At 38.9% G+C, this 21,066-nt stretch overlaps 1 protein-coding gene across 2 annotated transcripts in view; it reads right to left on the bottom strand.

Moving 5' to 3' along the window:
- Positions 1–21,066, bottom strand: part of RANBP3 (RAN binding protein 3) — a 56,561-nt gene that overhangs the window by 15,402 nt on the left and 20,093 nt on the right. Inside the window, exons 3-9 of one of the 2 annotated variants that reach the window (XM_002188933.7) lie at positions 17,587–17,790; positions 12,205–12,241; positions 12,028–12,114; positions 9,463–9,534; positions 8,238–8,303; positions 6,683–6,775; positions 5,463–5,566 (exon numbers count right to left, since the gene is read on the bottom strand). In XM_002188933.7, the coding sequence (XP_002188969.5) occupies positions 5,463–5,566; positions 6,683–6,775; positions 8,238–8,303; positions 9,463–9,534; positions 12,028–12,114; positions 12,205–12,241; positions 17,587–17,790 (663 nt within the window). The remainder of the gene's footprint in view (positions 1–5,462; positions 5,567–6,682; positions 6,776–8,237; positions 8,304–9,462; positions 9,535–12,027; positions 12,115–12,204; positions 12,242–17,586; positions 17,791–21,066) is intronic. The other variant, XM_004174358.6, reaches the window with a different exon arrangement.

The following is a 21,066-nucleotide window of genomic DNA, read 5'->3' as shown; positions in this document are numbered from 1 at the left end:
CCAGACCGATAGGAGGAACTCCTTTGATTCAGTTGTTTGGGCTCAACTCGTGAGAGTTTGTAAATTTTGTAAACTGGTGGATAGATGGGAAATGAGAGAGTGTATTTAAAAGGTTTATATCAGATGTCTGCTGGGGGACTAGTGGCTTTGGATTGGGAGCAACCAGCTGTGGAGAATTTAGAGAGTCGAGAAGGGATGAATGGAATAGCTTGCATTTGTGGGAATTTTCCTGCAGCTTTTGGTACATCTTGAGGTTGGCATTGTGCATGGGTGTTTCTGCACATGTGTAAGATTTGCGTAGGATGTTATTACTGTTCTTCTGCTAACTGGTACGGAGAGTGTGTCCATGTCAACAGCTCCCTGATCAAGCTGATCTAGAATCAAGGATTTTAAAGCTGGTGTGCAGAAAATCACATTTAGTACCTGAGTGGTGGGCTATGCGAGAAGAAGACTGGGAAAGGACTGTACAAATCTGTGGAGCCAGTTTTAGGTGGAAGTGAAACAAGAAGCAAAGGAGGAGGCAATAGGGATTGGAGTGCTGATCTTGTTAAGGAGAAGGGTGTAGCAAGATTTCTGAGAGAGAGAGGACATGATTTGTATTTAGAGTGAAGGTTGAGCTACCCCCAGCCTAGGTCTCAGATATGGGCCCCAGCAAGGCCTTTGAAGCCTTTGACACAGTAAGAGATTAGTTTGTGACGCAGTTAGAAATTCTGTTAAGGTAAACACAGTATTAATGAGCCGTCTGAATGTGAATTGGTATAGGTCTGCAGTGTGAAACTCAAGCCACCTTAAGATGAAGACGAACAATGTTTGCTGGCCCATGATAGTGTGCTCAAAATTTGTAAACTATATTTAAGTGTATATAAACTGACATATTATAAACAATAAACGGAGAACGCAGCATTAACCATATTGGCTTGATCTACATTTGTCCTGTCCGGCATTCCCTATTTTATAAGAAGTCCCTAGCTTCTGAAGGGGATCAGTGAGAAGCAACCAGAGTAAAGAGATCCCCAAAAGTAGTTCTTTAGGGTGTATTTTGGCACACCGGAAGGCAATAGTAGGGTATGGGGGGATACAAAATAAAAGGACCCTTGTGAAACTTTCCACACAGTGGTGGCCACTTTAGATGTTTGAAAAGGGGGTCAGGTGGCTTCCAACTGGAACTCTACATTATGAAACTTTGTTACAGCTTATGTTATTTTTGAGACAGGAACAGAAATGGGAAGAGGTGATGTATGCCGATATGCTTTTCTCCCTCCAGAACCACCCTGAGTAGCAGAGGGATTGTGGACTCAGGGCCTCCTCTGACCTCTTTGTATTGGCCCTGGAAAAAGCTAATGAGGCTAGCAGGGGAGGCTGAAATGGTGCTGTAGTGCATGCTCTATAAACCAATGCTGCACACACCCAGACAAGGTACACCCAGCTGACTCACTGGAGCAAGAGTTGGGGGATCTGTTTGAACCACCGCTTAGAAAGCAAGGGAAGCAGAGAGGGGCAGCAAATTTGGGAACAACCTCAACTCCAGCTCTTATTCCACCTCCCAAGACTTCACCCTCAATTTCAACTCCAGCTCTTGCTCCACCCTCTAACACCTCTGTCCAAACTCCAGCTCATATTCCATCCCCCACTCCACTACTATTTCAACCCCAGCTCCAGCTTTGAACAAAGCTATTTCTATTTTAACTCCAGCTCCGGTTTTAAGCTCAGCTGAATCAACTCCAGCTTCTATCTCACGTTCAACTCCAGCTTTTATTCTATCTCCCACATCGAATACTCCTAAATCTTTCAAACTACCCAGCAGCGACAGTGAACAAGAGGAGCCCCTCCAGAGGCCCCTACAGCATCCAGGACTTGGAAACAAACTAAGAAAATGATACAAGCACCTCCGAGGGAGGCAGTAAGTCCTGAAGGGAAGACAATGTTAGTTAAAATCCCTTTTTCTACAGCAGTTTTAGAGGTTTGGGAAAAGACTGTTAAACATTATCAGAGTGAACCAATAGGTGTTGCAAAGAAATTAAAGTTTATGATGAAACAGCGTCAACCTAATTAATCAGATCTCCAACTGTTGTTGGATGCCCTAATGGAAACAGAAAAACAACTGGTTTTAAAGATAGCTGGGGGTTTAGCAGAAGATGCTTGTAGAATAACACAGAGTGATACGAGAGATGTCTTTCCTCTTCAGGATCCACATGGGAATGCTAATGATGTTAGTGATATGGGAAGATTAGAGGATTATCAAGACTTCATAGTAAGGGGGTTAGAAAGGGCAATTCCTAAACCAATAAACTGGTCAGCCCTATATACAATTAAGCAAAGTCCCTCCAAACACCTTCTGAATTTCTAGAACATTTGTGGGATGCAATGTGTCGTTATACAACCTTAGATCCCGAATCTGAGGAAGGGATACAACATCTAATGGGTTTATTCTTAGGACAATCTACAGGGGACACAAATTAGACACAAATTTCAGAAGATACAGTTCCGACAGCATGGGATTTAGAGACTTTGCTAGAAGAGGCATGGAGAGTATTAAGTAACTGGGAAGAAAAGTGCAAAGTAGGGATGAAAAAATTATTAGCAGTAGTAAGGGAAGAAGAAAAAGGGAAATGTGGACAAGGGCCACTAAGGCAGGGACCACCTCAGCTAAGGAGAGATCAATGTGCATTCTGCAAGAGAGTTGGACCCTGGAAAAACTAGTGCCTGGAACAAAGAAACAGCAATGAACAAAGAAATCAAAAAGGGAGGGTGGTGGTTGCCCGTGTAAAGGAAGACTGATGTGGACCAGAAGACCTTACCCTAAGGGACCCTCTGGTTATAATGAAACTAGGGAACAAGCAAAAGGAAATGGAAATTCTGATAGACACAAGGGCAACATATTTGGTATTAAATAAAGCTTTAATACCAGTAACAGATGATTATATCATGATAAAAGGGGCAACTGGCCAACCTGAAAGAGCTTATTTTTGTAGGCCATTGAAATATAAACTTGGGAAACAATGGGGAATTCACAAGTTTTTATATATGCCCAATGCTCCATCAGAACTTTTGGGGAGAGATTTATTGGAACAATTAGAAGAAAAAATAATATTAAAAAATGGAGAGATTACTTTGGAGGTTAATGACCAACAATATGTGGAATTGTTAAGCCTCATGCTAACAGCCAATGAGGCTAAAGCTGAAAGTGAAGATGAGAGTCACAGAAAAATATTGGATCAAGTATTTCCTTTGTGTATATGTTGAACAGTCCTAAGGAATGCCTCTAGTGACTGACACTTGGCAGACTTCCAATCACTGGCTGCTACCTGCAAAGCTCACTGCTTCTGTCAATTTATCACCCACTTTAAATTCCACCCAACCAGTACACCTCTCTCCATTTTGGCTATGACAATGATACTTCAGACCATACAAAGATCTTGCCTAAAGTCAAAATCAACAAGTAGGGCTCTCTGCAAAGCAAATAACCTCAGAGGATAAAAAACCCATCGGGTCGGTCTCTGTTTTATCTATACTGGCTGTTCTCAACCCCTTTTAAGGTGCTTCATATCCTAGGACTCCTTCACCACAAAGGGAGAAGAAGGAGCTGAGCCATTTCTGTTTTCCTGGAACCTCTTTTTTGCCATTCGTAGACATGTGACATGCTTTCTTCTTTCCCAGTAACTGGGACCCACCACAGTACCACAATTCTCTGAGGACAGGCAGGGGTCTCACACAAGCAGCCCCCAGCTCCCTGCCCTGAGATCATTTTCTTGCCAGTACAACACCGGCACAACACTGTATTTTGGATCCAGGATGAGAATAATCTTGATCATGCACTGATATTTTGGCTGTGGCTCAGTCATGCTCACCCCAAGTCAAGGATTTTTCAGTATCTCATGCTCTGCCAGCAAGGAGTTGCACAAGAAGCTGTGGGGGGAAACACAGCTAGGACAGCTGACCTGAACTGACCAGAGGGAAATTCCACACCATAAAACATCCTGCCCGGTGTGTAAACTGGGGGAACTGCTGGTGAGGGGCTGATGGCTTCTGGGAGGTGGGCTGGGCACAGATCAGTGGGTGCTGAGCACCTATACTGGGCATCACTTCTTTTCTTTGTGTTTTATCTGTCTCTCTCCCCTTTTCACTACAATTATTATTATTATACTGTACTCTGTTTCAACACTGTTCTTATCTCAATCCACTAGCTTTACTTTTTTCCTGATTCTTCTCCCTATCCCAACTGAGTGGAGGGAGTGAACAAGTGGCTCCATGGTACTTATCTGTCAGCTGGGGTTAAACCATGACTCTCCCTCCGCACCTATGGATACATGGATACATCCTGCCTGGTCCTATGGACCTGTGTACATCAAACTGTCTAAAACAGTCCTTAAGCAAATTTATTGTAATAATTCTCTTCCTCAAACTTCCCCTACATAAAGGACTTGGTAGATCTGACAGCAGACCTCTTCAGTGGAAAACAAGACAAAGGCATTGAGTACAGATTTTTTCTTTTTTTTCACCACTAGGTTCCCTTCAGCATTTTGCAGGTGGTCTACAATTTTCCTTCATTTTACCTGTGCTGCCAATACTACTGGAAGCTTTGCTTGCAGCTTTTCATTCCCTGTAATTTCCAACTCCAGCCAAATTTAGTCTTTCCCAGTTCGCCAACACATCCAGGCAATCCTTCTGCATACTTCTCAGGTGTCTTGACTGCTTTCACAAGATATATGCACATTCTCTTTCTGGATTTAAGGAGCTCCCAAGGCCAAACACACTGGCCTCCTGCCAAATTTGCGCAGTTTCATGCGCTTTGGGATAAATTATTCATTCTCTGAGGTGGCTGTCCGTGAAGGTAATGAGCTCTCATGAGCTCTGCTGTCCTTCAGAATCCTACCAACCAGCTCAATGAACAACCTGAAGTCTTCTGTCCTGAAGTCTGGATCTTTATTCTGCTATTTATTAGCTCCCTGAGGATCTCAATCTCATTGATGTCTCAATGACAGCTACTCTCTTTGCATTTCTAGCCAGTTCTTTGCTGTGAATACCAGGTACAGCTAAATACCTTCCATGTCAACTTAGCCAGCATATGCAAATATGCTCAGCAACTTATTTCTAAGATCTTCAGGAGTACTCAGGAGGATTTCTACCAGGACATGTTGCCATTTTATCAGGTGTCCAAGTACTAAAGTCCTCCTTTAGAACCAAGGCCTGTAATTGTGAAGCTTTTAGTTCTTAAGGGCGTTAGTTACTTTCTCTACTTCATCAGTCCAAGTCTGGTGAAGGTTCATTTTGATCTCACTCTTGTTGGCTTCCCCTCTGATCTTAATCTATAAAGCCTTGACCAATTCAGTGCCTTTCCAAAACAAAGCCTCTGCATTCAAACAGCTTCTTTTAGCATAGCAGAAGCCATCCCTGTCTGTCTTTCCAGCCTTATTTCCTAAAATATTTACATTTGTCACCTTAAGTTTCCTTCTCCAACTCACCTTGTCTTCAGAGTCTGAACTTTTCAATGTTGCATCACTTAGTGATTGTGATGTGGCTGCAGAATCTGGAGGGATATTTACACCATTGGTGCCACTGCTGAGAACTGCAACACAGAAAAAAAAAATACATGAACCCTCTAGATATTTAGACTGTCCTAAAAGTTTTCTTATGTAAATTGCATGCAGTTTTCTTGCTTAAGTCCATTAAACATTGCAATGTAAGCTAAAAATTTCCCATAGTATTTTGCAAGAGACATGAGGACCACAATTCAGCAATTCTTAGCAGAATCAAAATTCCAAATGCAGAAAACCAAGTCAGCAAATTAATCTATACAAATGTTGTAAGGACTTCAATATGTACAACTTCAAGCAACCATCCTTCTCCAATCTAATACTGTTCACACCCAGCAGGGCTTGTCTTCAGACTGATCTACCTGCTCTCATACTGAACTCTCACTGAAAATTTTACCCCAATACTAAGTCCTCTGTAGAGTCCAATCTGTGTCAGGAGGCACGTCAAGAAATCAAGCTAGAATTGTTTGGTTCTATGCCAGATTCTGCATTAACTGAAGTTACTCCTGTTTCTGTTTAACTAAACTTCCACATAACAAATAGCATCGGGCTGGGGAAACATGGGGTTTAAGAGACAGGGACTTTAAACAGACTTTGCATTAATTTCCACACTTTAATCATGTCTGTTTACATCACCTACATCAAATTCCATCATTCCATAATACAATAAGCATTATATGAATGACCAATCTTAAATATTAAAATTCTGTGTTCAGAATTAAAACTGTACTTCAAAGCCCCAACTGCAAAATGGTCCCTAAGCCCAGAGGCACCTCTCACTGATTTAGGTACTTTGCTGTTGATCAATTACCAGTAATAGCTTATTAAATCATGGTCAATGCTGTCATATGAGATTGACTGCTTATCCACACTCTTAGAAGTCTTTTTATTTCAAAACTCAAGTATCGACTACACCGAAGTTAGAGGCCTGGCAACATCAGACAGTCACCCTACACAAGATCTGAAGGTTCCACTATGTTATCCTTCATGTAATACAGATACACTTACTGTTTAAGATGTTGCTTTTCTGTAAGGAGAAAACTAGAAAAACCAAGGTAAGCGTTGAGTGAAAGCAAACCACCACAGTAAAAAAATTCAGTATTTTTGTTCTCTCTCCACTGTATTTAGAATGCAAAAGCATTATTTACCCATCTGTGAGAAAGCTTTTGGCTGCGGTGCCTGTAGTACTGCTGGACGGAGCACACTTCGCTGCTGTTCCTTCGGTTTCTGGCTAGGGAGACCTGCAATTGCAAAGGTTTTTCAAGAAGTATAAAGTTTTAAAGTTGGAAAATTCAGCTTCATCTAATCTTCTCTAACTGCTTCCAGTAGAAGACACAATTAAAAAACAGACAAAGCTTCTATTCCTTTTCCATCCCTCCTTACTCAGCCTCAAAAGAGAATTAGTCCCAAATAGGGAAGACTATTTCCTAGCCTAAAAAGACACTTTAAAATACACTGTCTACCTTATCCAGGAAAGCATAGATGAAATTGATCTAGAAATAAAAGAAATAAAAGCCAATATGTAAGAACACCAGTAACCCTATTTATGCACTGACATTTCATTCAACTACACATTACAAGTCTTCTTTTCTCCTTCCAATACAGTACTTTCCAGATAGTAGTAATTTTTTTTTTTTTTATCCATGCAATCAAACATATTGGTACAGTAATAGTTGTGTTGTGTCATTTAACAACCTTTTGGCTTTTTAAATTAACCTGGCTTGTTTGGTTATTATAGTAAGATGTACAACACTACAACTCTAATTCTGCTATGATTCGAAAAGCTAACTGACCTTAAACAACCTAATTAAAAAAAACCCAAATATTGTAACATTAACTCTAGAAGGTTATGGTAAGCCTGAAAAATTCAGTTTTCTTCACTAAAAAAGGTCAAGATGAACTCCTGATCCAATAAAATACTGCAACAGAACTCACTCATAGCAATTAGTTCCATTTCAGCTCACCCATATTAAAAGGGCATAACATCAGATTATAAACCTATCCAAAGTTCAAACACTCATAAGCTCAAAACAGCTTGTTCCTTTCTTAAATTTACTACTCTTCCTTCAAGTGAAATGAAGTTTCCATATAGTTATGCAACAATAGCTTTCATTACCTATATAGTTTTGGATTGGTTTTTTTCCCCCTCAAATTCCTAAGGAGCTGTAATACTAATATCTTTCTGATAGTGGCCGCGTCTACATCAGTAAATAGGAAACTCATTCACAGCCAACCTGTAGTGCAGAACAGGCATGATCAAGGACCTGCTACTTACATTGCTGCCAAAAGCCAGGGAGAGCAGAAGTGGGCACTTTCTTGACACTTCCTGGTCACAGACTAAATACTCAGTAATGGCCAGAACTTGCTCAAGGCACTTACTGAACATGCTTTTTCTTATTGTTTGCTACCAAAGGAATCAAATTCGCTGTCTGTAGGATAACTCCAAGCACAAACAGAAGCTTGCTAAGCAGCAACAGCTGGGAGATCCACTTCAGACATGCACAGCTGATCCAATGCAAAACATGGATGCGTCCATACGCATTACACAGCGGATATGGGCACAACCACTTAGAGAAGACAAGATTTTTTTCTGCAGACACATAGGTATTGCTACTTTCTATTTACACTAGCTGATTGATGAAACTACTAACTAAGACACTTGAGCTGGTTTCTTTGTACTGTTGCAGCAAACAGTGAACTCACCTGCACTGGGTGCCTGACCATGGATAAGTATTGGTGGCTTCAGCCGGAATCCACTGCTCTTTTCCTCTGGAAGTGAAATACAAAATTACAAGGACAAAGCTGTAACACATTAGAAATATCCATTCAGTCATAAAATTGCTCAGGTTTTCCCCACTGTAACATCCCACAAGTCCTATAAATACACAAAGTTATTAGGAGCTTTCCAAAGAACGAATTATCTTCTTCTGAAAGTAACCTGAATTTCCAGCAATCATCACAGACATGGTATCACAAGTAAGAAGTTCAACATTTTTTTCTGAAGAAACAGGAAAGGTACTATATTCACCAGAGAAATGGGGCTCCTTCTGTGAAGGATTTAATACAGATAATAAAGGTTTTAAGTGAGAATCAAACTAAAAAAGGAAAATCAAAGTTATGACCGAACATGACAGCTGCTAACAACTATCTAACTGCTAATGATCATGAACTAAGTTAAACTTAATTGCTTAATGTTAGTTTCTTGTAATAATAAGCTTTTACTCATGCTTTTGTAGTAGGAAGATAAATTCCTTTGCTCACACTCACTACGATTTTTAAATTAAATACCAAAATCTCAAAAAAAAAAATTATAAATCTACAGCTCTCTTAAAAATTGAGTTCCCTAGAACTTATACAGAATAATTACACTTCTTTCCTTTTAGGGGCTTAATATCTGTACTCAGAATAAGACAACTCAGCATCTTACAGTCTCACTGTGCTTTATAAGCACATGTAACATGCATATGTAGTGCAAATGATGTGCACTACAGTGATACCAAGACAACCAAACCAGAACTATGGAGACTAACAAAATCAGCAGTTCTGTCAACACAGGGCTCACAGGTCATAGCTGAACACAATCATACCTTATGGTTGCTTTGCTTTCCAATATAAAATAACATTTTTCCAAAGTACATATATTAAACTTTCCCAAAGAGTTTATTGTGAGGCTAGCAGGTAAGGGTCATACTGCAGTATTCTACCATCACTCCCAAAGCATTTAACAACTTTGATATTATTTTAACTACCTCCAGTAATGGTGATGTTGAACAATGAAGTGAGCAAGAGAACAGCACTAAGATCAGAACTATCATCACTTCTATTTTCACAGACGGAAGTACTTCTTACTTCTGAAGTATCAGAGTACTTTAGATCATGACAAATTAACAACAGTTCAAGAAAAAAGCAGAAAAATGAAGAAGCTCACCTGGTTCTGAGTCAGAATTGCCCACAGAGGGTTCACAAAAACTTGATGGCATAAAGACATTGTTCTTTGTTACTGCAGTCAAGGAAAAAGAAAAAAAAAGGGAAGTTGTGTATGTTGTTCTTTATTATAAACCTGTTCCCAGACTTCAAATTGAAAATTACTTTGCTAGTGTTTTATTTTGGTTTTATTTCTTCTAAATTAAAACAGCATTACAGCTGAAGTAGCAAACAAGCCATGGTCCATAAAATCCTCTCAGTGTCTCCTGAAACAGAGAAAGAACAAATTTCATTTTTTCTGAATCCTGTATAAATACAGGATTCCCAATCTGAATTGTATCTGAATTAGGAATTAGAAGTGGTGTTAGTATATATAAGAGCATTGCAAAATGTATAATATCATTTCAAAAGTCTCCTGCAGAGAGAGAGCAGAAAGGTGTGTGATGCCTGCTAGAGAGCAGAAGTGAACATCTGGGCTCTGATGGACCACACTGTTTTCACCAAGAGGCAGCTTAGGTTTGAACTACCCTGCAAAGACAAAACTCCTATAGAAACAGAGGAGAGCACATCAGAGTACTGTCAGATGTCACCTCAGCAGCATAATAGTCAACCAAAGGGAAAGCATGTTTGAAAAAACAGGCAAAGGACAGAGTTTCTTTTCCACCCTTTGCTGGGTCCTAAAGAAGCAAACAACAGGGAGTTTGGTTGACACCCTGTCCAGCAGTTCTAGTACTTTTGGTGTTATATAAAAATCACAATCCAGTTTATAAAATAGGACAATCAGAAGGAGACAGATTTCTCCAACAAATAATTTTGCATAAAGAAAAGCATAACAGTATTTACTGGCTCTTTCAGCTTTTATAAGGCTGTAGAAAAAGGTCAAGTATGTTGAAAAATGAAATGAAGGTCACCTCTAAAGACCACTTTACTAAAAAAATGTGACATTTGCCTTTTATAATTAAGTCCTAAAATTTTTTCTCATTTCTGTTTTTACCTCTTACTTCCTTCTCTCTTTTTATTATTGTCTGCCTTAAGCTTAAACATGACACAGTTTTCATGTAAGTAAAACTTCCCTATTCCTGAGAGAAACATAACCCCACCAGAAAAAAAAAAAAAAAACAAACAAAGGTGGGAAAGTAAAAGATTTTCTGCAAACCAAAGCCATTGACTAACATCAATAATATTCAAAGAGATCTTCATGGAACTTGCAATTCAAACCAAAGCTGTCACTGCTTGAGAACAACACACATCAGAAGAGAAGAAAGGTGTCAAGCAATAAATCACCACATCCTCTCAAAATTCATTAGCTAAGCAGAGGCTTGAGAAAGGATACTGGACTCCTGGAATATCCAATATTTAACCAAGGAAGAGATGAGTAAATTATTTTTCCCCACTTCTTAACAGACGTTAGCATAGAGATTCTAATCTAAAGACATTGCGGGATGCAAGTGTTAAGAGATGATGGGGAGCGTGGGTATACAGAAACTATTATTCTAACAGAAAATCTACAAAACTCTGTATTTATTATTTTTGTGCATTCCTTTACTAAGAGTGGTTGGCAAGCAGACAGCAACAACCCTGATCACTCAATTCACAGGATGGCATATGGAGACCCACCGAGCTGCACACCAGGAAATTGGGGTCTGAAAGAGAAGAGCTTCTTCCCCTGACTATAATTGGTGCATGACTTGAAAATGCTATGCCTATAAAGCATCAGCAACTACATTTTGGATTTCACAGTCATTTTTTTTCTTTAAAATTAAAATCAAAACAACTAGGCTTTCACCTTTTTGTCAAATCTCCAAAATGTGCTGCATAAGAGAGGAACATTTTTTTTACTGTTTCCTCCTTCAAGGTTTTTCATCTCCTTTGTTTCAACTTAAGACATAGAAATAAAGTAGCAGTCTCGAAATCTGCCTCAAACACTGACATATCTTAACTAAAATAACCATTGACCAAAGCTAAAACCTTCATATGATCTGTGAAGAGAGATGGCACAAATCAAGACAGTTCCTGTGAGTGAACATCAAACATGACCATTCCATGCAAGTGAACTGCATGAATTTACCCCGGTAAATTCACTGCCCTGACTGTACACACACACAGGCTGTGGTCATTCTCTCTTGCATTTGTCAGGTGCTTAAGAAATGCACTGAATCCCCCCCATTTTAAAAGGAACGGAAGAAGAGAAAAGAAGAGGACTAAAACACAAGTTTGAGACTTGAAAAACTTCCCCAGCAGCAGAGTAACTAAGAAAAAGGTAGCCCATTTAAATTTGGAAAGAAGCAACCTGATCACAATAAATCAAGAAGATTTCTGGTTAATTCTGCAATTTAACAGCACAAAAGTAAAAGGTGAAACTACAAATACACATAAACTTACGGATAGAAAACATTTTTTAAAACTATCAGCTCCCTTGGGCTTCACCAAATTTGCTAACATGAGTACATGGCTGCTGTGGTCTTAACTGAAAGCAAAACATACAATAATAAGACTGCTTACATGACTGGAAAAAGAATGTTTAGGTAGGAAAACCATCCCTCATATATAATACTGTAGCAACATTTACCTGACTGAGAAGGAGGGAACTGAGTCAAAGATGAAGTTCTCTCACGTTTTACAGGTGGGCAGTAGCTTCCATCCTCACGATCAGATTCTGTAGAAAAAAAAAATTATTAGAAAAAACACAGAACATCCCAGCAAGACACACACTCATGGCTTTTAATTTTACAGTAAAATCTCTTACCATCTCCATCTTCTGGACTTGATCCATCTGCAGATCTCTGAAATCAGATTACACTGATCAAACAAAGATCACATACTAAATATTTCAGTCTCTTCAGTTTGATCCAAATGTTTTAAACATCAGTTAGGAGAATTTTTCTTTAATGTCAGTGATACACACTCAATGCAATAATCATCTGTGACTTATACTATCAAATTAATTAATTCAAAATATTTCTTTACAAGTAATGAAATTCTTGAAAATTCCCAACCTCTAACATCTTTAGGAACTGTGTAACAATTACTACAGTTACCTTTTCTATATACTGAAAATTTGAAAATGACAGTTTTCAAAATTGGTTTCATTTTTAAAATATAAAGTTTCAAGCTCAACATAAACATCCTCATTATTTGGGAGTTCATTCCAAAGCACTTTACCTAATTACTCTAAGTAACATTAGTTCCTTCAACAAAATTATAGCATTAGAAGAATGTCTTTCAAAACATGCTCTATAAGCCAGTACAACAGTATTTTTATTGGAATTAGCAATGGATAGTCCCTTAACATCTTCCACAGTACCAGAACAAAAAAGGAAGCATCACAGGCTACCAACCAGCATAGATACTAAAAAAGTCTTTGAACAAAGGTTTTATGTATTTTCTGAGGATTTCTATGGCCCCTTCCTCTTACCTCTCTACCTATTCCTCAACTAATATAATCTCCTTTCCACCTCCAAAAAATAACCCCATGACAGATTCCTTTCACTATGGAAGGTGATCACAGCTGCACCAGCATCTTCATCTCACTACAAAACATCTCGGAATAATCGAATTGCTTAGGTAAGCAAGAACCTTTAAGATCATCAAGTCTAAGTGATCCCTCAGAACTGCCATATCCAATGCTAAAACATGCCACATCCACACATCTTACAAATTCCTGCAGGGAAGATGGCTCCACCACTGCCATAGGCAGCCTGTTCCATGGCTGCACAAACCTTTTGTGGAACATGCTTTTCCTAATATCCAATCTAAATGTTCAACTTGAAGCCATATCCTCTTGTCCTGTAACTTGTTACCTGGAGGAACAGACCATCCCTCACCTTAGCTACACCATCCTTTCAGACAGCTCTGACATACTGGACCATCTACCTAGTCCAACACTAGCCTTTCATCCCACTCCTACCCCAGGACATGCAGATGGACACCTCCCCTTCACTCAGTCTTACTTCAGAGATTGGCTGATAAATGGAAGAATGGCAGCTTATAGGTAGATGCCCCAAAACTCCTTCTCCACCACGATTCCGCCCACCTGGGCACTGAGAGCAGGCAGACACACAGAAGAACTGCACAAGTCTGCACAGGACTGACATCTGAAGCATACCTTGGATGTAAGAGTACCAGAAAGTACAAAACTTTCTATTTACCACTGCATACATTTAGAACCCAGTACTATCAGTACTCCGCTAAATGCTAATTAAAACCACTTACACTGCACTTAGCCTATTTAATTACCTTCAAGGGCTTTTCTGTTTTGCTTTACATTCATAAAAAAATATAGCTACCTCACTAGCACCCTAGTTGAGTACTTTTGAAACCTTTAGCATTGGGAATAAGAAGCTACTGACATTTCTAGAATGCAACTCCCTGCATTCATACACACCTATCAGCCCAGCCATGTTAATACTGCACTTGATGATCCATGGCTCTTTCCACATAATTAGTCAAGTAGTCCATGGTACTACCAGAAGGTGGTCTTATTAGTCACTGACCTTGCCAACACATAATACTTTCTCAAAACATGAGGCTAAAATGGAAAACCATGATATCACGTATTTCAGCAATCAGCATCTGAACTAAAAATGATACCATTTTGCATGTAAAGTGTTTTCACATATAAAAGCAATTTCCACTTTTATCAAAAATCCTGAAAGTGAAAAGAAAACACTTGGTAAAAAATTTGCATGAGTGGAACTGCAGATCTCTATATGCAAAAATCCTTAAAAATACACAAATTATTTCCACCTGAATGTCAAAACCTTAACATCTGCTTCATCCTCAACGCTCAAGTAACACATCCAATAGTCAAACCTATATGATTTGAGGCACAAGCCTCAAATCATCTTATTACTGTAATTTTGTAACTGACAAGCACAACTAATGTACCATCACTGTGTTTAGTGGGTAACAGGCATCAATATCCAAAACCAACTCATATTCTACTGAAGGCAAAGCAGAACAGAAAATCTGCTCTGAGTTATTTCCATGCTTCCTAGCCCAAGAGTTTTGGGAGATAAAGCTATGTACCTTTGGACAAATAGATGCCAGGTAGATTCCGTGAGGGTACATAGATCTACTGTATTAGCATAAGCTTCACTTTTCTATGATGCCACAAATAAAGTAAGTCACCACTGCAGCCAGAATTGCATACCAGTGCTGCTTCAGAGGAAGCTGGATACACTAGACAAAAAGCAGGGGTATATACATATGACAAACCTGACAGACTAGAAAAGCAGCAAATTACATTTAGTGACAATGAAAAGCAGTCCAGCCTATCCATTTTACACGTCTCTTCTCAACCTACTCAGTCTGTACTTTACAGCAACATATGCTTTACACAAGCACCCCACAAAATGGAAACAAAAGGCAGGACCATCTCATCCTGTAAGAATCCACCAAGGTAATTAAATTTATCTTCACTCAGTTGTTTGGACTTAGATGTAGATGAAACACAAACTGGTAACAGCAAAATCCAACCTAGAATTTTCTCATTTAAGAGCAGAACACACTTTTCACTTATTCCCTCTGTCCCTGGCTTTCAGAAATCCAGCTAGAGAAAAGTTACATATTTGTCTCTATTTATAGAGGCTTCTACAATTAAGACACATTTCCAGTTAAGGAAATTAGTTTCATAAAGGCTACCAACTGCTTCTTAAAAGCCTAAGTCACAGTAGTTAACTAAATACAAACATTAATACCTCACACAATTGTTACATCAAGCTAAGAGAAGAACTTCAAAAGTTAAACTAGTCAGTTTTTGCTTATTTTACACTAGTAAGCAGAAAGAGGGAGAGGAAGGGAGAATTTGGGTAAAGCAGAAAAGGTCAATGCAATTTAGGGAAAGCTCTAAGAGTACAGTTCTAGTGTTTATCTTTGGAAATGCATTTTAAGATGCAAAAAATCTATATATAAAGGACTTCAGAGCAAAGTAATGCAAGTCTTCAGTCCGGACACTCTGCACATACAGAGGCATTCTTGAACTGCTATGATTTGCTTAAAAGCTGCTCCAGAACCTCTTAATCAGCTTGGTCTTGCTGTGATGGCCACGTGCTGTGGGAGGCTGGTGTGGGTTAGCAGAGTTAGGATATAGCTATCAGTTCTGCAAGGGGCTGTACCTATGGCCACACTGAATTCATGCCATATAAGAAATATCTGTGAGTGTGTGTACAAACAAGTAAACAAGAAATATGCAGTGTCTCTTCTTCTGTCTTAACTCATTCATCTTCCCAGGCCCTGGGAAGACTGCATGAAAATTAATGCTCCTATGAGCCAGTACAAGCACTCTTAAGATGCATCAACCTTCTCTAGATTTCAAGGTAAGGGATGGTTTTACTGTAAGACACTGGGATAATTTGAAGAGTATTTGCTAGTGTGTGCCAGTTACATACCCATATTGAGCACCATACAATTTGGTACATTTACCTGACTGGAATCAAAAAGAATGATGAATGAATCAATTGTTCTGTACAGCCACTACTTTATGCATATGATCCCCAACAGCATTTGTGGGTTTTAAATTTCTTTCAGAACACAGTTAACTGGGATAATATTTTCTGCTGTCAAAGAACAAGACAAAGATAACCACTTCCTGGTTAATACCATTGTCTTGGTCAGTTCTAGTAACACTGCAATTTCAAATGACAGAGAACTGAGATAAAAGTCTGTGACTATGTTTTATAGGAAAGATGTGTGATAACGTCTTTACGAACAATTCTATGGGTAAGGGTATTATGGGTATTAATGTATTTGAAATTGGTCTTAATGTCTCCCCTAACTTCAAGCAGCAGGTTTGCTACTAGAGCCCAGACAGCCCAACTCCTGAAACAGACAAGTTGGGGACTCTGCACAAGCCTGAACTTCTCAACTTTGGGGTAAAATGATGCTTTGAAGGGGGAATATGCAATAGGCAGTTCGGGAAGGCTGTACCTTCCTAGTACTTCAGAAAATGGGGAAAGGAAGAGGGCAACGTGCAGCTGAGAGCTTGGGATAAAAAGAGAAGGCTGCACTCTCCAGAACCTCAAGAAAGAAAAGCCGGTGGGGACATATGGCCCAGTGGACATTCTCCTTTTTTATTCAAATGAAGTTGTAGGACTCCTCTGTCTCCTTTATGGACATTGGCTTTTCAGAGCGTGATTTTCTGTACATGTTTACCAGCTATATTTTAAAATATCAACCCTTAAAAAATTTAACCTTCAGAAAAAAGACTGAAAGAGTTTTGCAGATAATCAAGCAAGTCTGAACACTAAGAGGTGCTTAATCTACAGCTATTATTAGCACCTTATCATGATAATCCATTCAGTACTGGGTTTATTTGAAATGGCCAATTCTTGGACAAAAAGCCGCAAACCAACCAGTGCAAGAAAAGGGTCCAGGTATTGGGTAGAGCAGCCTTAACAAAGCTTGAGCAAAGAGCACATGCCTAGGGTGTGATGCCAGAATGAACAGTGACACTCATCTGCACCAAGAAAACATGGTCCACCAACCAGAAAGATTAGGAACACTTAAAGTTCTCTGAAAGACTGTATGGTAGGAGTAATTTAGTCATCCAATCTTTCAGAAAAGATTTTGCCACACCACCAGAAGAAAAATCAAATTATGAGCACTGACAGCTTTTCCACAGGATACTGATTTCCTCCCCACTCAATCCAAACACCCAAATCCAAAACTCTGCTATGATGCTTGGTGCTTTTAATCTGTTAAATACATTACAGGTTGCCATGACATATCCAGTGGAAGCAGTATTAGCTGCTCACTTCGTCAAGCTGCAGCATTATGGCCCATAGAGGGAACAAAGAGTCCTCCTCTAGCTGCTTGAAGCAAATCCCTCAAAAATAGACCCACCTTCTCATTTATTTAGACATGCTCTTGCCCTTAGCAAACACAGTTGACACTTCAAATTTTAAAATACTTGAGGAGTCTTCTACAGTTACACTAATAGGGAGACTCACAAATTTCATTTCTTCTAATTGGAACGAGGGTTTAGAGACGACTAACACTTGAGATCAAAGAACCAGACGGACTGTGATTTGCACTACCTACAGTGAACAGTAACAGATTCCACCTAATGGAAGGGACTTTTTCCTCTAATCCCCTCAGCAGCAGAAGTACTTGGTAGATTGACACTTACCCCTGCCAGTTCTTGTTGAATAGGAGCAAGCTGCGCTTCAGAAGCAGGACTCAGGGTAGCACTGACTGAGACCACAGCAGGAGCAGGGTGCTCAGAGTCGCACTCACCAGCTGGTTCTGTGTGACCCAGACCATGGTAGGGGGGCTCAACCTCTCCCTGGGGGTCCTCGCCTGAATCCGACAAAGCTTTTTGCTCTGCAGGGGACTGTGAGCAGAAAAGACAACGTCCCTTCAATGCAAGGCTGCAACATGAGATTGGTCGTCCTAGTGAGAGGATCCGTTTTTTTAAATTTCACTGTTTTCACAGTATGGCAGAAGGAGCTGCTTGTTGCTGAGACACCACTTAAAATACATAGAAACTCTGTAACAGAACCTGCTGACAGAATTAGTTCTCAAGCTTGCGAAAAGCCTTAGTTGGAGCAAATACACTCTTTTGAAAGTTACCAAAACCATCTGTGCCCCCAGCAAAGAGGATTTTGCCAGCTACAGGCTTGTTGGGGTTTAACTCCTCCCCTCTCTCAAGGACTAAAGGACAGTTGATAGCTTTTACCTTCAGATTCAGATATAAAAATTAGACAATTACTCTAAATAAGTGTTCTTCACTGCCTCTTCAGCCCACTTTTGAAGGAGGTGAGGTTGGTTATAAAATTCTCACAGAAATTAATTATTTTAACATTCACACAAGACACAGGATCCTTTCATATTTACATTACATGAATTATCTGAAAAGCAGCACCAATGCTTTTTTTCATAAATTAGCAAGTTTCAATCTATTTCAAGGAGGGAGGTGACTGTATAACTAGTGCACCCTAATGGGATCTGGTATTTGCTTAACTTCTGCCACAGACTTTTCATTCCTTCACATTATTTAAAGCTGCACATCCCTGCCTGTACAACAAAAGTTTGCATTATCATATTCTGTACACATTTGAAGAGCAAAAAAGTTATAAAAAGACTTTGAGCACAAACAACTGTATTGTGATTAAGGACTGAATTATAGTCCATGGATAACATGCAGGCCAAGGAAGTGCACTCGCAATCTTCGGGCTGAGCTTCCCTGCATCTTATGGTGAAGTATCTGAAGAATTAGCAGCAAGGAAAAGATGGCACTCAAAAGGACACAACTCAGCTTGCTCCCAGAAAACACTTGGTAGAACAAAGAGACTAAAAATGCTCATCATTGCCCAGGTCTGTGCAAGAAAGTAAGCCTGAAAAATAAACAGCAGCACTTAAGAGCCAAGTTCTTCAAGTAACACTTGTCCTGTCATGGTAACAAAAGCCAGCGATACATGAAATTTTATTATGCAAGAAATTACTATAATTAAGGCTCAAAATAGTCGAAATATATTTATGGGGCTATTACTATGAATAACAGGTAAAAGTTCAAGGTCCTGGGTTTTTGTACTGTCAAAGTTATCTAACATTTTAATATTTAGTTGTTAATAACAGACCCAAACACTAACTTAAAACCCCACAGAATGAGAAGAGTTAAAGAAACATTTTTTTCACCAAACATTTAATAAAATCTTGCAGTCTAGCCACCTATCCTTACCTTTTTGTCTGGGGAGAACAGCAGGAAAAGGCTACCTGGAACTGGCCATAGCACTCACAATATATGTAAAAAAAAAAAAAAAAAAAAAAAAAAAGGAGCCTTACCAGAAACATACACTGACTTCTAGGTACAGTTTAGAAAATTGCTCGTAATGAAGAAGTGGCAAGAACATGCAATGCCAAGCACTTAAAATTGGAAACGACAAAATATTTTGCAAGTAATTCATATTGACATGGTTTAGAATATCCTAACCCTAAAGTAAGCCAAGTGAACAGATTTTAATAACTCCTGTAATACTTGAAATACTTGCTGTCAAGCATTTAAAAAAGTGGAAATAAGTACAAATCTGATTTCTATCCTAAGCAAGACTGGAATATCCACTTCAAGACCCACAAAAGAAACAAACAAAAGTAACTATTGCAAATCACCACTTCTATGAAGAAAAATCTGAATCCAAAATAAGAATTTCATGGCAAATATATAAATACATAAAAATATAAAATTATATTAGAAAAAGTATATTAATCAAAATTTACTGTAAGTTTCAGAATTTTGTGAATAGCATATAGTTTACGTCATGGAAGACAAGACTAAAGGACTCAAGGATTTATTTATCAAACCAGAACTGCTCCAGGCAGATGTTTGTACAGCTGCTTTTTTGGTCTCAAAAAAGCATTTCCAAAGGAAACCGTGAACTCTTAAAATTAATTTTAATCCTTAGTGATGCATACTATTGAAAGTGTTTCCTAGTCTCTTAGCTTCATGAATTCTGATCTAAGCTCTTTCTGGAAGTTCTTTGAAGCTGATGAACAGTTCACTCTCTTCCTTTTTGCTGGAATATTTTGATGGAGAAATGTGTCCCTCCTTGAGCCTCCTCTCTCTAGAGAAAACATTCCTTATAAAAGGCAATTCTAGGAAGAACTTGACAGAAACCTGTTCCTGTCTCTTAAAATCTATGACAAAGATCAAGGGAGAGCTGAGTAACGTTAGGAAGCCACCTACACAAATTCACCTTTCTCAGCCAGATCAAACAACTTCTATTTTTTTAAAACTAAAAATAACGCACCAAGACTAAATACATCTATTTGGAGATTTTGCTTCCTCTGTATTGCAGAAAATAAGGAGAGATATGAAGGAATAATTAAAAGCTAAGACTTGCATGATACTACTACAGTCATCAAATATAGGCAAGGAAATAATATTCTTTTTACATAATGACTGGAACAAGCACTTTTGGAGCAGCTTTTCCTACCAATTCTAATTTGAGTTATTTGCAATCCCTTTCCTCATTTTCCTCACTCTAGCACCTCTATCCAATGGCCTAAAAAGATTACTCTCAGTATATCTTTTCACATTTTTTACCTGCTTAGAGCCAAGGACAACACTTGTCTATATGCCTAACAACCTTTATCAGCCTCTCTATATTCCTCCAAGCTTTTTCTGCACAACTGTCTCTCCAAATACCTTCATGACTGTTCTTTTATGTACAGTAAAATATTCACAATTATGAGCTCTTAAGCACAACTTTCAACTCTATAAGTATACTATGGACTTACAATACAGTTCCACTGGGTATCCATGCTAACAATGCTGAGGCAGACTGGGAAAGGGAATGCTCTGCTTCTTCTTACACAAATTTCTTCATTCACAGCTTTCTCACTGCCACTATCCTAAACCTGTAAGTCATGGCCACAGCATGAAAAACCTTTTCTAGTCATTTGCCTCCCCAAACCACCAAAACTGAAGCATTTCCAAATAACACTGCATCAAAGCAGGACTGCAATTAACCCCTACTTTAAGTATCTTAAAAAAAAAATAAAAACCTCACGATTTTGCTCTCCAGGCTATTGGGAATGCCATCTTCCAATCACCTACATCACTTTTACAACTCTACACCTAGTTTTAAACTGTATAGTTAAGACCATGATG

Source organism: Taeniopygia guttata, chromosome 28, assembly GCF_048771995.1.
Source record: "Taeniopygia guttata chromosome 28, bTaeGut7.mat, whole genome shotgun sequence".
Classification (NCBI taxonomy): domain Eukaryota; kingdom Metazoa; phylum Chordata; class Aves; order Passeriformes; family Estrildidae; genus Taeniopygia; species Taeniopygia guttata.
This window is presented reverse-complemented; position numbering and strand designations above follow the sequence as displayed.